We start from the raw sequence: 16,323 nt of genomic DNA on the forward strand, positions 1-16,323 counted from the left end.
TGCTGTTGAAATAAGACATTATCTTGGTGATTAAACTTTCTTCTTTATAAACTACTGCTGACTTGTGGAAAAGGGTCCACACATACAGAATCACAGTTACTGGCACACTGTCTCTCATGTCTTGGTTTCTATAAAATACCAGGGGGCATGTGAGGCGAGAATAAGAGATTAATCCAGATGTTCCTACAACCTGATCTAGCAGGGTAAAAGATACATTCGTATCTCCTCCTGGTCTGAGGAGTTCCACAGTCAGGTTAAGTCTCGACACAACCTTTTTATTTTAACTCGCAGGAAGTCCCAACTTTTTGCTCTATTCCTTTACATTTTGCTTTCATTTAAATGATTTCTTCTGATGTCCCGTTTCCGTCCTGCTCCATATCAGGAGCACGACTCTAGTGACAGCTCCTTCACACAGAATCCTGATTATTCCAGCCTTTTTTCCCCCCCTTCCCAAGTCTCGCAGCCCCGCCCCAGGCCCCGGAGCCAGGCGGGGTTTCCCAGGGTGCAGCGCCACCGCCTGCCCGCGCTGCCGCTGCTCCCCCGCGCTTTCTAAATTCCCCCAATCCCTCCTTTTGCTGCCCTTCAGACAACGGGCGGTTCACTCACGTGTTCTCGATTTAATTGCCTCTTAACTACGATTGTGAGAGATTCGTGTAACTGCTGGTAAGACTATTCATTCCGTTATTGACGTTGTAAAAATGGTTTTCCTGTTTTCTTGCTGTGCATTTGACTCACTCGGGCAAGGTAGGAGTGTGTTTAAAATCCAGATTTAAGTGACTGTAGCAGCATGGTATTCAGCTGAAACTGTGCAACACTAAATAGCCCATGGAAACACGTCTTCGGAGACGTTTCCAGCACACCCAGAGGGTTTAGGCCATAGGGCCCTTCAGTCAACGTGCCCCACGTCCCCCCTTGGAGCGAGAGGCCCAGCACCGCTCTGCCAGCCGCACACCCCGGCATGGGCTTTCCAGGCGGCTTTTTATTAAAAATAATTCAAGAAAATACAAAAACTAATCAAACCATACAGTGGACATTAGTCCAGGACAGCAAGGTGGTCGCCACTGAAGGAGACTGAGGAGGCTCAAGAGCTGAGACACAGTGCCGGTCCGAAGCAGAGAAGCAGGGCTTTGTCTCAGAGTGACGGCACCGGGCCCCCCTGCCTCACGTGAAAAATCACTCCGCCAGGCAATAAGGAATGGATTTAATTTCTAAGGCGGGCTGGCGTTTCGGTAGCAAAGGCAACGGCTGCCAGACGCAGCCAGATCCACACGACCGGCCCGAGGCGGGGACCGCCACGGCGGGGCGGCCGCCACCGACGAAGGTGATTTCCCGCCCGGCGCCGCCCGCTTCCAAGATGGCCGCCCCGCCCCGCGCCTTTCCGAAATGGCCTCCCCGGAAGAGGCCGGCGGCCCTGCCCGCTCCCAAAATGGCCGAGGCGGCCACAGTACGTCATTGCCGGCGGGGCGGAGCGAGCGGGGTCACCGCCTCACGGCGATTGGCCCCTCGCGCGCCCCGTCCGCCGCTCCGCTCTCATGGCAACGGGCGGGGAGCGGGGGCGGCGGCCGGGCCGAGGCAGCGCGCCGCGGGATGGAGCCGGCCGGGGCCCCGCCGCAGGGCTGCGCCCCGGCCCGGGAGGCGGAGGAGCCCCCGGGGTCCCCGGCCCTCCCCGCCGAGGAGCCGCAGGGCGGCCAGCCCGCCGCGGCGCCCCCGGGGGAAGGGGCGCCGTCCGCCGCGGCCGAGCGGGAGCGGGGCCGCCGCGGTGCCGGCCCGCAGGGCCCGCCCGGGCGGGCGACGCGGGGCAGGGGGCGGCGGGCCCCGGGCCGGCGCGGAGGGGAGGAGGGGGGCCGCGCCGCCCGGCGGCCCCGCGTCACGGTGGACAGCTCCAAGGCCAAGACCTCGCTGGAGGCGCTGAAGATCAGCCTGCGGCAGCTGCGCTGGAGGGAGGTGAGCGCCCGCCCGGCCCCGCGGCGGCCCGCAGCCCCCGTCCGCTCGAGCCCGGCCCTCAGGAGGCTCCTGGGGCGCTGCCCGGGCCTCCTTCCCCTTCCCCGCCTGCCCCCAGCTCCGGCAGGGCCCCGGCCCGGCCTAGCGGCGGCCCCAGCTCCGGCCTTTCCCTCCGCTCCCCCCGCTGCTCTGCCGGCGGGGCTGGGGAAGCCTCCGTTGCCTTGGGGTCTGCCTCTGGCAAAGCATTTCTCCCTCCTCCTTCTCCTCCCCCCGTCTCCCTGAACCAGCGCCAAAGCAGGCTCCTGTAGCCGGGGGCTCATCCCGGCTGCTGTCATCTTGATGTTGGCGTTATTTCTAATTAGATGTCAAGTCTGGAGGCTGATCTGATTCATGATCAAGACCGCCATTGCCAGTTACGCAAGCCAGAATAGGGGTAATCGGATATTATGCTTCAGAGCTTAAACTGATCTCTGGAAAGGGCAAGAAAGAAACCTACCCCTACGCAGAAGTGTTTGGCATGTTGTGTCGCTTTGCATTTCTTCCCTTTCACCTTTCCCTCATAGTATGAGTATGTGACATGAGGGTCATGACAGTGGACAAAAGGTATGACCTGATAGATCAGCTGTCTGATCCGATGGCAAAGCTTCTGCATCACAGATTATCTTGAAGGCATGTCAAAGAGCATTGTGTATGAATGAAATAATATTAAACCACCTAATAAAGCATACATAACAGGTTTTAGCCTTCTAAGTTATTGCATGTAGAGAAGGTATGGCTGCTTTTTTTTTTCTTACAGCTTGAGTCATGTGTTTTCTCTGAGCTGTGTGAGGAGTTCAGTGTCTGCCTGTCTGTACTGAACTGGAGTCATGACAATATGGGAACTGGCACAAAACTGATGCTTTGGAACTCCTTATTTAAATCCTGAAGAGATTTCTAATATATATCTTACTATAGATGCTAAGTTGTTCTCAAATTGTAAAGATTTTCCTTCCATAATAACTTTATAAATGGGTTTATAGAAGTTGAGATGGCTTCTAGGAGCTTTTTGAGGAACTTCTGTAAGAAAAAGGGAACTTGTAATCCATTTGGAAGAGGGAAGCTGGAGGGGACATAAAGTGGAAGGATAAAACCTGAGGATGAACTGTTTCCTCGTGTGCAGAGCTAGGGTGCAGCAGCGTGGTCTACGGCACCTGCTCCACTTTACAAAGCTGCCTTTGGGATGCCCACTCACAAGATACTAATATTTCTGTGCACCTACACACAGATTTCGTTAACAAATTTTTCTGTGCACCGATTTTTCTGTGCACAAAAATTGTAATTTTTCTGTGCACCAACTTTTTAACAAAATTTGTATGGACTTGGGGTAGACAGTATATTCTGTGTTGTTCCTAACCTCAGAGTTAAACACTACAAATTATTTTCTGAAGGATTGAGTGGCAGTAAATATTACCCGTGTTTATTCATAATGTCCTAAATACCTAATACCACGAAGACATATATGCTCCTTGCCAGGAAGATTAATGCTTTCTCATTCTCTGTCTTCATAAAATTTTATTTCAAAATTTTTGTTATTTAAATCCAGTGGGAGAATTTCAGAATCTCATCACACAAACGCTCCAGTTCTCAGCTCCTGCTCTTACAGCAAAATAGTAACAAAACACCAAAGGCGTGACATTACAACCTGTTACCTCTCTTACCCCTCAGTGCACCCGCGGAGTGCCTTGCTCCGTGCTTTACGCAGTGACGTAGAGAGCAAGGGGGACTTCACACTTACTTTCTTTGTTCTTATGGTTAAGTTTTATGTTCAGAGTGCCCGATGCCATTCCAGTGAGTGTTTCTGAATTACTGATTTAAGTTATCCTCACAGGTTATGTTGGTAATGAGCCATACTTAGTGGTTAATTTTGTCTCTTCTGTTTCCTGAGCTTTTACTGTTTTGCATATCTTATCCCCTGGATTCTCTGCGCTTGGTGTTCTGTCCTGCGAATTGACTTGTTTCACATGCTCTTGTTCCTCTCTTGAATATCTGCACTGCATTATCAGCATTCTCCTTCCTGCTCTGCATCCCACAACAGCAATTGCTTTTGGCTTTACTTCATCTTTCTTTGTTTACTGTCTCCCTCAATATCCTTTCTCCTCCATCCGTTAGTTCAGTCAATGTTTTTCATTTAGTCTGTTGCTTTCCCTTCTGGCCACTCTGTACTCTTAATAAAGAAGAGACCAAATACGGAATTTTGTGCAATGTGACCGTACCATCTAGGTGGCTAGTAATTCATTCCTTGTAAGCAAGTCACTGTAATGTATTTCTGTAAATTTTTCAGCTTATTATAATAAAGAGGTTAATATGTATGAATGTAACATTATCTTTTGTTAAGAAAGTATTTTCTCTTATTAGTGTGTATGTGTCAAATCAGTTTTCTCCCCCCCCCCCTTCCCACCTCCCTGAAAGTAAAAAGAGTAATGAAAGGGGAACCAATATTAGTTATGACTCTTGACGAGTACCATTTACATGGGGGAAAATAAGAAGATGAAAGTCTTCTAGGATGGGAGCAAGGCAAACTGTTGAGTTCAAGCTAGCAGACTTCAGTAGGCAAGGGCAGTAGGCAAGATCAGTAGGCAAGATCTTGTCTAGATTTGAAGAGAAAAATAGCGTTAAGAAGAGAAATCCAAAGAAAACTCTCTTATTCAAGTTGCATATAATTTTGAAAGCTCTCCCTTTCAAATGTTTAGAAAAATAGCACTAAAGTATTTGTTCAAACAGCTATTACTGATGGCCAAAGAGCCTGGGAAATAGTTTCACTGTTACAGCAGGACCAGCAGAGGGAACACATATGTTGTTTCTTGTAGGATCCGTAAAAATAATGCGAAAAAAATCTTAGAAGTAGTAATGAAATGCATATATTTTAAATACTGAGTTTCAGGGGCTAGTATTCTACTGTCGTCCCTTGTATAATACTTTTCAAGGTGATTGCATCTTGGGCTTTGATTTAGTATATTTGATCCTTCTTCTCCCTCGCCACTTCTTTTACGTTTTTTCCCGTTGCTGCTTTTGTTTTGTTTCTGTTCTTCTCTGTTTGCTGCTGGATGTGTTGGCTTGAATATTTTGCTGGGCAGGAGACATTATAATAGGCTTTTTAAAGTGGGCTCCTTTTTATCGATAACTTTTGCTATCTAATTATTACAGTGTCATATAGGCTTTTGTTTTGCTTTGGTTTTTGTTTGAAGTTGTACATTCTGAAATCTCCTTGCTGTATCTACCCTGACTTGCTGGAAGAGCTTTGTTTCATTAATAATCTGTTACTGCAATATGCTCCCTGATAATTTGTAGAAGTAAGACACAATGCACTGTGTGATTACAGAGTTGTCCACATGGTAGTAGTTCATTTAGTAAATTAACATATGGTAAGTGCCACTATAAGACAAAAAAAAAGGGGATAATATTCTAAACATGGTTAATATTGGTGAGCACTTTATTGTGACACAGATACATGAGGCAGAGGTGAAAGAGTTCGAGAGAGAGCAATTTGACTATTGAGATTCTGTTATCGGAAGCAAAAGACAGAAAAAACTGCTTTTCTTTTGGCTGTGGGAATTTTGAGTAAATTAAATTATCAACCATGATAGTCCTGTCTGGGGTAACGCACAGGGGTGGACCTTTTAAAAAGCATTGCAGAATTTTAATGTGCATGCCAGTGAAGCAATTACTCCCATCACTAGATTGGACTATCTGATTTAGTGTGTCAGATTCTTTAAATGAACATGATATGCCAGATGAAATAATGGGCACAAATTGAGCTTGCATCCTGAGTTTATTCATCACTTAATAAATTATTTCTTCGGCTAGCTTTCAATTACCAGGAAAATGGAAGAAGCAGATGTCTCGGGCGTCAAATATCCCAGCGTTAAGCGTTTCATTTGTCTCGCTGTTCAGTAGCTGCATGGAGGCGTAGAAATAGTTTGAAATTTTACACTGGGAAAACCTGACGAGAAGACAAGAGTCATTTAACTTGTCATTAAACGTGATGGAACAGACTGATGTGACCCGTGAGACAGTTTAAATTATTGGCTCCCAATCAAAAGGTAGAAATGACCTGTCAGACCAATTTGACTGTGATTGATTATTAATTGTGTCAAAGTTGTGAAAACAACTCTAGTCTCTTTGTGGCTCCTGTTTTTTGTTTTTTTTTTCTATTGTTCTGATGAATGCCCCCCGACTCTGAATAAAAAAGATCTTAAATAAATTCTTCGAAGAGTTAGTGAATTGATTGCGACCTGAAAGTTGTTTGCAGTGACCGATCCTAGGACCAGACTCTCGGGTTTTCTGCACAGGGTGGGCACAGCAGCAAGGACGGCTCCGGTCATGCTTACAACCTCCGTCCACCCGCGGCTGCGAGCACCCCAGGTCTCCAGGCTGTGAGCACCTTGGCTTTGGCATCAGTTCTGAGGCTATTCCAGCTGAGACCAGGTAGCCATAGACAGAAGTTGTTATGGGAACAGAGGACTGCTTCAAGCATCCACCTTTCTTTTTAGCTAGTCCCCTGCACCGGGAGCTGGCGGAAAGGCCTCTTCTACCACAGTAAGATGAATTTATATCTGCCTGGCACTGCAAGAGGGAGCCAAATAATTGAACTTGTTTGTTCCTTTCCAAACACTATTCTTATGTAAAAGTATAGTGCAGACAATAAAGAATCCTTCCCAGCTCATTCAGCAGGTGAGTTTGATCCCGTTGTTCGATAAATCCAAATAATCTGGATTTGTCAGGAGTAGGGAAGTTGTGATGCTATCTGAATCGCTGAGGCGGGGGTGCAGTGCTTCCATTTTCCAGTCCAGAGCTGCTCGCTCTTCATCCGTTGTGAAATGATTTCTGTGCAGTGTTTGTAAAGTGCTTTGATATCCTCTGTAGATGAAAGGTGTTATATAAATGCAAATTTCATTCCTTTCATTTCAATTTCATTTAATAAATAAATAAATGGTTCAGGGTTTAGTGGGAAGGGTGCTCTGAGACCTAATACTGCATCTGTATTCTGGCTATACCTATGGAGAGAGGTTAAGGCCACTGATTGTCTTTCCAAGCCTAAAAGAATTAATTTTCACTTGTACAAAACCAGATTTTGCAGGCTGAATAATAATGAATTAAGTGAAGAATCCACTGGCTCTGTTAAATTTGGTTTCTCATCCCTATGAGTGAGGAAACAGAGAAAGGATGCATTGCTCAATTAGCATTTTAAATTAATTTTTCAAGGCTATTTACTGAGGAAACTGAAATTTTAATTAAAGTAGCAAATAAAGTAATTCAATCAAAAGCTTGATAAGATTCTTTTTTCTGTCACATTGAAAAAAAATCCAGTGCCTAAAGAAATGTTTTGAAGCCAGAAAAATTACATTTGGAGTAAAGAACAAGTAGTTTCTGCAAAATACTGCGGTTCTTTCAATAAGTAAACGGTACTGAAGTTGTTGGGTGATGAGAGTGCTAGATATTTAATACAAATATGTCCTAAAAATGCTGTGGTCAGAAATATAGCAAATTTATTTGAAAAAGTTGTAGTCTAATAATAGAAGAGATTCCTGTGAATGTATTCCATATGGTATTTAAAAGGCATCTACATGGAGTTGCAGATAAAATGTTTTTTTGGATTGATAAATGGGACTGTGTCTAAGAGAACAAGTGTGGAAAAGAAGAGTACCTTTTTTACACAAAACTAATTATTTATTATTATCATTACTGTAACATGGATTACAAATGTTTGATTTTTAATGTAGTAATTTTTTTGCTTTGGATTGTCGATACTGCTAATTCATGGGGCTTTTCTTACTGCTCGTATCTTTTTTTTTTTTTTTTAAAGCACTTTACTACTATTAGAAACTGTTCCTATCAGTAATTGGCAGCGCTGTGTCAGAGCTCTTCAGACTGCTTAAAAAAAGGTTGATCTTTATGATAATAGGAAAGAAACTATACAGTTTTCCAGTTTATAGTGAAATCTTGTGTGAATGGGAAAAGAAGCTCTTAAGTTGTTGGAATAGTTAATATTGTTGAAATAATTGCCTTAGTCCTTAATAGTTGAAATATATATGCTCAACAAATGATTAATTAAATTGTAAGCTTTTCTTTTAATTACAGGCTATTAGTACCAGAAAGGAATTAACACTATATAAATTAGTACATATAACTGAATATATAAAAAATAATATAGTTAATATAGTTATTTCACTTAGATATCTTGCTTTGAATATCCATTTTAAATTTATTGCAGCTTGGACACCAATGTAAATGAGCTTGCTCAGAAAGTGCTTTGCAGTTACAACTCACTATTAATTTACAACAATATTACTAACTTCACGTATTCCCTGAAATAAAGTTCTAGGCAGTAGCAATGTTTCCTGCTCCTGCTAGACTGGGAGCACGTGGAGATGCCGCGCGGCTGGGGGTGCAGGGCCACCGCAGGAACGGGTGCAAGCTGGGGAAGGGATCTGGGTTCCCAAGCTGCAGAGGGGGAGCACAAATATAAGCCATAGGACTCTCGGCATTAAATAATGATCTTTTTAAGAATAGGAGTTGATTTAGTAACTGCCAGTAATGACAATTCCTCCATGACCTCTAGTGCTTTTTTCCCTTGATGGTTGCTTATCACCCCTTAAACTGGGGAGGAAAAAAAACCCAGCCCAAAACGTTGTCAGAGTTTGTTTACTTCCCAGCTGTAGCACTTGCTATTGCTGTGCCTTCATGTGCCGGAATTAAGTGTTTCTTAATGAAATTTTATTCCCTGTAATAGTATTTTAACTTACAAATGAGTCACGCCTTAATTGTGGTTGATAGCAAGCTCAGAGTTTCTCAGTACCGGTCGTGCCTCTCAATCAGTTGTTTTTAGTTTCTAGAAACCTTTAATGGTTTGTTAACACCTTGAACTTCATAGAATCTTGAACTGATCAAAATATTCTTAGTTTTGCAACCCAAATATAGAGCATGTTTTCTTTTGACAGTCAGAAGGCTGTTCTTGAATGGTTTATGCTTAATATGAGCGTTTAGAGAAGTAAGGAATGAATGGGTATTGCCAGTTTGCTTCAAAACTTGTCTTCTATCTCTTTTCCAGTTTCCTTTTGGCAGACGCTTGCCGTGCGATATCTATTGGCATGGGGTATCATTTCATGATAATGATATATTCTCAGGTCAAGTCAACAAGTTTCCAGGTACCTTACTTCTGTTTCTAGTTTAAACAAATGCTTTAAAAACATGATGATTTTAACTGTTTCTATGTTTTACTGTTTTTTAATGTGAATTATCTGCCTCATCAGCTGATAGTATTTTTAGCATATTACCATTTTTGGTAGGTGATTTCTGCTTAGGGGGTAAGAATATCAGAATGGCTGTCTTGAACAATTTCTGAACTGAAATTTGTTTTGGAGAGACAGTGGTTTTGATGAAAAGAATACTTCATATGTATGAATTTAGGAAAAATAAGAGCATTAGGCTATAATTTAAGTGAAGTATGCAATTACTGTCTGTTATCTAGCATTGATAACAGTGCTGTATCTTTGGATTTGGTTTTGATTCAAAGCGGAAAGAATCTGTTTTGTTTCGTACTCTGGCCTATCTCGGGGAGAAACTCGAAGTGGAGTTCCTCGAACGGATTTTTTCAATATCGAAGAGTTCATGTCAGCCCTCATCTTATGATGACTCTTCTACTTTTTTAAGCTCCCTTTCTCGTTTAATCCCTGTTGAGATCTCTCTAAATAAGAGCTAAGAGCTTAGGTATTGACTTATCTAAGCCCTTTACTTCAGATTTATTGCTGCTGTTAGTATGCTGTGAGAATAAGAACCCTCAGATATCGAACTTCATGCTTTATTTATCCTGACTTTCTCCTGTCCGTGGGAAGTTCACATTCAAGTATCGGATGGTGTAGTTTTCTGGTGGTTTAAACCTGTGGTAGATGAATGTTACCCTCTCTGTATTCTGGCTTCTACATGGTAAGCGAGTGGCCTGCACAGTAGTCAAACCCAGAGTCCTCCAGAACTAGACCCGATTTCCAGGAACATTGTGCTAACTTGATGCTGGGTTTTACTAAATTTTTTCTCTCAAAGAAGAGATCATGATGCTTTTCTTAGTTACTTGTGAGAGATTCAAAGAATCTGAAAGGGTTGGTCCTCAGGAAGACTTAGAAACTTTTCCATAAAAATAGCTTTTTAGTCATGCTCCCGATGGAAACAAGACTTCAGCAAATGTGTGTGTGTTCCTGTCACTTTCTGTCCTCCTTGTATCTTTGGAACCTCCTGGCCAAAATCAACCGCACTCAACCAAGGTTTGCAGTCACAGACTACTGAGGTCCTGTAGGTTTTGTGGAAATTTGCTGAGCATGTAGGAAAGAAGCCCACAGATGATGTTCTCACTGAGAAAGAAGCTGCAGCATGAACCTCATAAGCTGTAATATCTGAAAGCATATAAACAATGCGAGAGTAACCCTGAATGTCCAGACCTTGGGTAAAGCTTCTACCAGAGCTCACACAGATCCAGACATGGCATGATCCAAGCATGAGATTCAAAGCTGCGGGGAAGCAGCTGAGTTTGGCTGCTCACAAAATAACCTATTCTTTCTGACATAGTTACTTAAATGAATGCAAAGTAAACACAAAGTGGTTGATTATATTTAAATGACATTTTTACCTATTCCTGGAACGATAGCAGGCTAGGGCAATAGTTTTGGATTATGGCAAAGACAGTAGTTACTATTTGACTAAAGCTTTCCCTGTATTATTCTGAGCTGTATTTTTGATAATTAATTTTTTTTCTAATGTGATACAATAATACATACAATATGAAATACAGCAGGGGAATGCTACAAATATTTTGTCAGATTTTAAATTTTAAAAAGTTTTCAGCTTTATTGAAAGCAATGACTAGAGTGCCTTACCAGTAGGGTTAGTAATGATATAACAATTTACTTTCAGGATGAGACTTCAGTGTGGATTTTTCATCACTTTTAAACACTGTCTATTCTTTTCCCAGGCATGACGGAGATGGTACGTAAAATTACACTGAGTCGGGCAGTGCGAACAATGCAAGATCTATTTCCTCTTGAGTATAACTTCTATCCTCGATCCTGGATTCTACCAGAAGAATTTCCCCTCTTTGTGACTGAGGTAGATTACTTTTACTCTCAAAATAGTATAACTTCTTGGATATCGTTGCCATGTCATTCTTTAGTTTTTCATACCTACCAGGTTATTTAAAATCACACTCGGGTGCTGTGGATGATGTCTTTTTCAATTTGCCTGAGATCAGACATAGTCTGGATGAACTGCTTTTGTTTGTTATGTTCTAGAATAAACTTAAAAACAATTATGCTTCTCTGCCATGCCAGCAGAGATGTCTGAAAATTAAACATGGTAGAACCATAAGCCCTTTCCCTGCATATTCCACTGCGTTTAAAAGGGCTAAGGAGGTTCCAGTACAGTGTGTGGAGTGTGGTACTTCACCAGGTTCATTGTCACTGAAGTCTTTTTAGTCCATCCAGCCTGTTCTATCCAAATCCATCAAAAGAGCATTTTGTACTGTGTGTTGTTAAATATACTCACATCTTCCTGAATAATTGTTTGTTTGACTCTCTTGTCAGACTGTTGCTTTGTTTAAATATTTAGAATGTAATCAAATGCCATTCTTTTTAAGCTTTTTTGAAAACAAGTGATGCTGTGTGGTGCTGTTTGGTTCTGTTATTACAAATATTTTAAAAAATATTGTATGTGTTTGTTTTAACCCTGTCTGACTCGCCCAGTGCATTCTTGTATTCTACAGTATCCTCTGCTTGGAAAAGTGAGAGAAAAAGGTATGGACTTTAATAGACTTCTATACTGTGTGTTACTTTTTAGATAATTGCCATATCCACAATCCAATTAAATCCATTAACATCTTTTAATATATACTCTTCAAGTGTGCTGGGTCAGTGCCATGGCACTGCTAGTAACAGTAAAAATGAATAAAATCCCAACAGTACTTCAGCCTTATTGCTTTAGATGTAAGACCAGTTTGTAAAAGGAGTGTAAATTATCCAATCAATTTAGCAATGACAGGTAGATAAGTGCAAATAACTTGGAAGTAAACTTTCAGAATGGTGCACTGGGGTTCTAGCGATGGCTCTTTTGGGAATCATGCCTGCCTCGGTTACAAAGCGCTGATTAACTGAGCAGCGCGTAGCAATGTGGTCTGTAAATCAGGTTAAATGCACAGACCCGCACGCTGTCAGCAGGTGGCACTGCAAATAAATACTTTTCTCTGGTTGAACAGTTACTGGAGTGAAAACGATTCGTTTTTTGTTCCAAGAATAACAGATGTCCAGTAACACACTCCTAGGAGTTTCCTTTGCATATGTTCTTCCATCTGTGTTTGAGAAAAGCATAGTTCTTGTTATCAAACATTATATTTTATGTTGTAAGAGTTTATGTTCTACTTAACACCAGTTTGTAATGTAACTCCTCCAAAACAAGAAAAAATACAAACCAAAAAGTTCCAAATCCACTGTGAGCCATAAATGGTTCAGAACACTTTCCTCTTGCAGTTTCATGAATTCTCAGTAGGAGCTCTCCAGTCTTTTCTGTTGTTTATTTGTTCGTATGTGGTTTTGTTTGCTTTACCACCAAGGGACCCTACTGCTGCTGAAAATGTCAGCTCTCTGAGACTGAATTTTCAGCTTATTCACAAACAAGTACAACACAGCATTGGCAGTGCCTGCATGTTAGACATACCCCTATAGGAACTGCCATACACTTGAATATGTGAATGCCATGTGTACATTTATCTGAGCAAAAAAACGATTTAGCCATCTCTGGTACTTCTGGAAGTAAAGCTGTATTGTCATGGGCTGCAGCTACGAAGTACATAGTTCTAGATGTGTCATGCTGAACCTCATGTTGCTGTACCTTCACTATTACTAGTATTCAAGTCCTTTAGGGCATAGTTGGTTACCAGAAGTCACAAATTCTGTGTCAGTGTAGGTATCGGTTAGACATGAGAAGATGGTTTGGTGCTGTTTGTAGTACAGGATTTTGTCACAAAGGACTGGACTGAGAAATGAACACCTATGAGATTTTGTCTGTAATAGAAATGACTGCTGAAGGAAGAAACTCCTTGAGAATTTTCATCTCGCTGCCTCCTCCTGAAGCACTACAACATTTCAAAACAATTTCTCTCAAGTATTCTTACTGTGCCTCACTTCTGTAGACGTGATCATGAACTTTTATCATACACTTGTTTCAATAACTAAATCAAATGCTGTCAGCTTTTCCCACGTTCCCCTGTCCCTAAATCCAGGTAGAAAACGCTGCAGCTAATCTAATATTAATTAACCAGTAATCGATGGGAGAGCTGCACTCCTAAGTTTGTTGGGGATGAGCTTCATATTGGGAAATACCAACAAAAGGGTAGTTCCCTTAGTGTCATTGGTATTAAACTGAAATGGTGATAGGTATTTTTAACAAGGGCTTAAAAGTTAATTTTACTAAGTAAATATATATTTATCTGTTTTCAATATTCACCTATTTTTTACCTTCTAAAACATTCTGTAACAGAAGATGAGTTACAGATAAGGAAATCTCTCGGGTGCTACAGTAGTCGTCCCTTCACTAACAGAGAAGAATCTGTTGGAATCTGTGTGATAAGAACTTATTTCTAATAAGAAATTCCAATTTCTGAGAAGTAACTAGCTTGAGATTCAAACCAGGGCCTTGATTGCTCTCATACTGCCTTCTTTGTGTTGTCTGTGAGGATGATGAATAGGCCTAGTATGATTAATTTTTAATAAGAATCTAATTTGGACAGTCTAATTTCCAGCACAGCATATTTTTGGTGGTTTAATCAGGTTTTCAGCTTTTGGATACCTCTTAGGCATAGACATGAATATTCTAGTCTTTGTGCTGTCAAATCTTAGCCCATTATATGCATTTTTTTCAGAACACTATATTCATTCAGCCTGTGTTTCCTCATGAAAGGCAAACCTGCAACTGGATCAGGTTTTCATACCATTAGACATCATATTCTCCTCTTGCTGTTGACTGTAAATGGTTAACATGTTTTTAAAGATAATTTCTTTCTGTCAAGCTAAGTACACAGAAATATCTCATTTCATATGAACTAATTTTCCTACATGACAGACTTTTCTAAGTCTGGACAAGCCTCCTCATAATGAGCGTTTGAAAGAATATAGTTGAAGGGATTGTGGAGAATTTGAAGACGACTGTCAGGAATTTCCTTGAAGATCAAGAAACTATCTGCTTTCTTCAAGACAGTCAAGCTGCTGAGAAACAGACTGACTCTGGATTACTATTCCCCCTTTCCCCACCGTCCTATCTTCATCTGCCATGTGTAAGTTTTGATGGACTAGAAGTCCTGAATAATACCTAGGCCTTCTACTCCATCAAAAAATGGACTAGAAAATGATGGAGAAAATTCTTTCCTTTTCAGCTAAATGGAAAGAGTTAACTATGAGATCTATGAGGCCAATGATTGTTAAAAGGCAGGACTTCAAAAGCAGGTTGCTGTTGCATCTTTAACAATAGTTCCCAGAAAGCATTATCTTTTTTGAAAAGGTGCTGCTGTAGCAGAGCAGAAGGAGCCGGAGGCGTGAACAACAGACATGGGAATGGGAGGCAGATTGCCCCGGCTGGTTTCACACCGGTTCTTTATTACTTTCTGCCCTAGTAGACCGTGATTGGCACTTCATACATACAACTAGAGTCATAGTAGGGTATGTTTAGTTGTGGAGATTTAAGGTTAACCAAATATCTTTCTGGGATGCTGGCTTTAGCAATGTGTGAACCAGAGAGAATCCCCTAGTATGCAGAGTAACGTCATGTCAGGGGAGGATTATTCTTGAGTTGTAAAAAGACTAGGACATAAATCCTGCTTTCCTTCTTTGCACATCTAGGCCTGCTGATCTACTTGGTCCTATTTATCCACACGCTGTTTATGTAAACCTGATCTCCATTGTGGTGTTTTATCCCTCAAAGTGACCTGTTTTGAAGAAGGGTCTTTCATTGAGTTAGTGTGACACTTGTCCACGAGAAAAATCCTAGTCTAAATAATTAATCTTGAATTTGTGCTGTAGTTAGTAGAAAGGCTTTTAGCAGCGTGATTCTCAATGAAATAAATAACTGGATAGGATGGAGCCAGAAGTCCTTCAGGCCTTGGGAGCATCGCCGCTAGCAGAGCTGCACCTCTCGTGGGTCAGCAGCCTAACGTGGTTGCAGCAGAGGATGCTGGCTGAAAATCACGGTGAGCTGACCAGTGCTCAGCCTTTTCCTGTGTGCTAATTTTTTCTCTTTCTTTCTGCAGTGCCAGGGCTGATGGTGGCAATTGATTGTTTTTTCTTTGTTAGCTTATATCCTCAGGCTTCTTAAAGTCAATCTCCAGTTGTTGCTGGCGAGCCGCAGGCCTGTGTAAAACCAGATCACCGACTTCGTTCAGCACGTGTCTGGCTGAATGGAGAGAACAGCAGCTGCAGGTCTGGTGCCGTAAAACATGTGAATGCAAGGAAAGAGTGATCTGTACTGTGACATCCCTCCGTTTTGAAAAGAGGAGATTTTAAGTGCTTTATTCTTCCGAATCCCATGAGTAGCTGATAAGCCTGTTAGCCTGCATCCTGTGTTTTCTTCGGCTGCGTTCTTTGTTAGGGCCCCCTGTGCCAGTGCTGTTAGCAGTTTCATGAGCTACAGTCCTTCAGCACCTATTCATCGAAACCTGGATTTTGTAGTTGCATTTTGATAAATTACAATTTGTGCTCTAACAATTTCTTTCCTCCTAAATATTTGTGAATGCAATGCTACTGTATTTACACCCGTAGGGACTTTGTCTATGTGCAGAGAACAGTGACAGAGCTGGGGGAGCTACAGAGGCTTCCTCCCTAGGGTCCTGTTGCTTTACCATGAACTTAAAGGGCTGCCCGAGAGGGTAATGTGGCAGTTCATTTTCCACTGCTTGCTCAGTCCTTGACCTCCAAAACAGTTGCCAATTAAAACCACTTCCCTTGGGTTTTCTTTTTGTTCTTGGTCTGTGCCAGTTGGATCGCTACATTCACACTCCACTTGTCAGACAGCTTCCGATAGCGGTGAGCACCGCTGGTGCTGATGGGATTTGGAGACGGCAGTCGGGTCTTCAGTCAGCCCATGCCTCAGGTAGCTGCTTTTTTCCTCCCATGCTTCTGGAGGCTGAGACATGTTAACTCACTGGCTTAAACATGCTCATGTTCTTTCCTTGCTGCATGTTGTAAAACATGCCATATTTTATGAATAATTTTTAAAATTCATCAAGGATAACTCTAAATCCTTCCTGACTTCCTTTCTTTCATTCTCAATTTCACTTCTACTAATTGAGGCATCCAAATCTCTGCAGTTCTTACTTTT

At 42.0% G+C, this 16,323-nt stretch overlaps 1 protein-coding gene across 7 annotated transcripts in view; it reads left to right on the forward strand.

Moving 5' to 3' along the window:
• The first annotated feature begins 570 nt into the window (after positions 1-570).
• TTLL11 (tubulin tyrosine ligase like 11) overlaps positions 571-16,323 on the forward strand; it is a 57,155-nt gene continuing 41,402 nt past the window's right edge. The window contains exons 1-3 of one of the 7 annotated variants that reach the window (XM_072882822.1): positions 571-663; positions 9,029-9,125; positions 10,940-11,073. In XM_072882822.1, the coding sequence (XP_072738923.1) occupies positions 10,942-11,073 (132 nt within the window). In that variant the 5' untranslated portion in view covers positions 571-663; positions 9,029-9,125; positions 10,940-10,941. Of the gene's footprint in view, positions 664-1,480; positions 1,945-9,028; positions 9,126-10,939; positions 11,074-11,705; positions 11,757-15,980; positions 16,096-16,323 lie in introns of those variants that run through there. The other 6 variants (XM_072882821.1, XM_072882825.1, XM_072882824.1 and 3 more) reach the window with 6 other exon arrangements.

This window comes from Ciconia boyciana, chromosome 18 (assembly GCF_034638445.1).
Source record: "Ciconia boyciana chromosome 18, ASM3463844v1, whole genome shotgun sequence".
Taxonomy (NCBI): Eukaryota; Metazoa; Chordata; class Aves; order Ciconiiformes; family Ciconiidae; genus Ciconia; species Ciconia boyciana.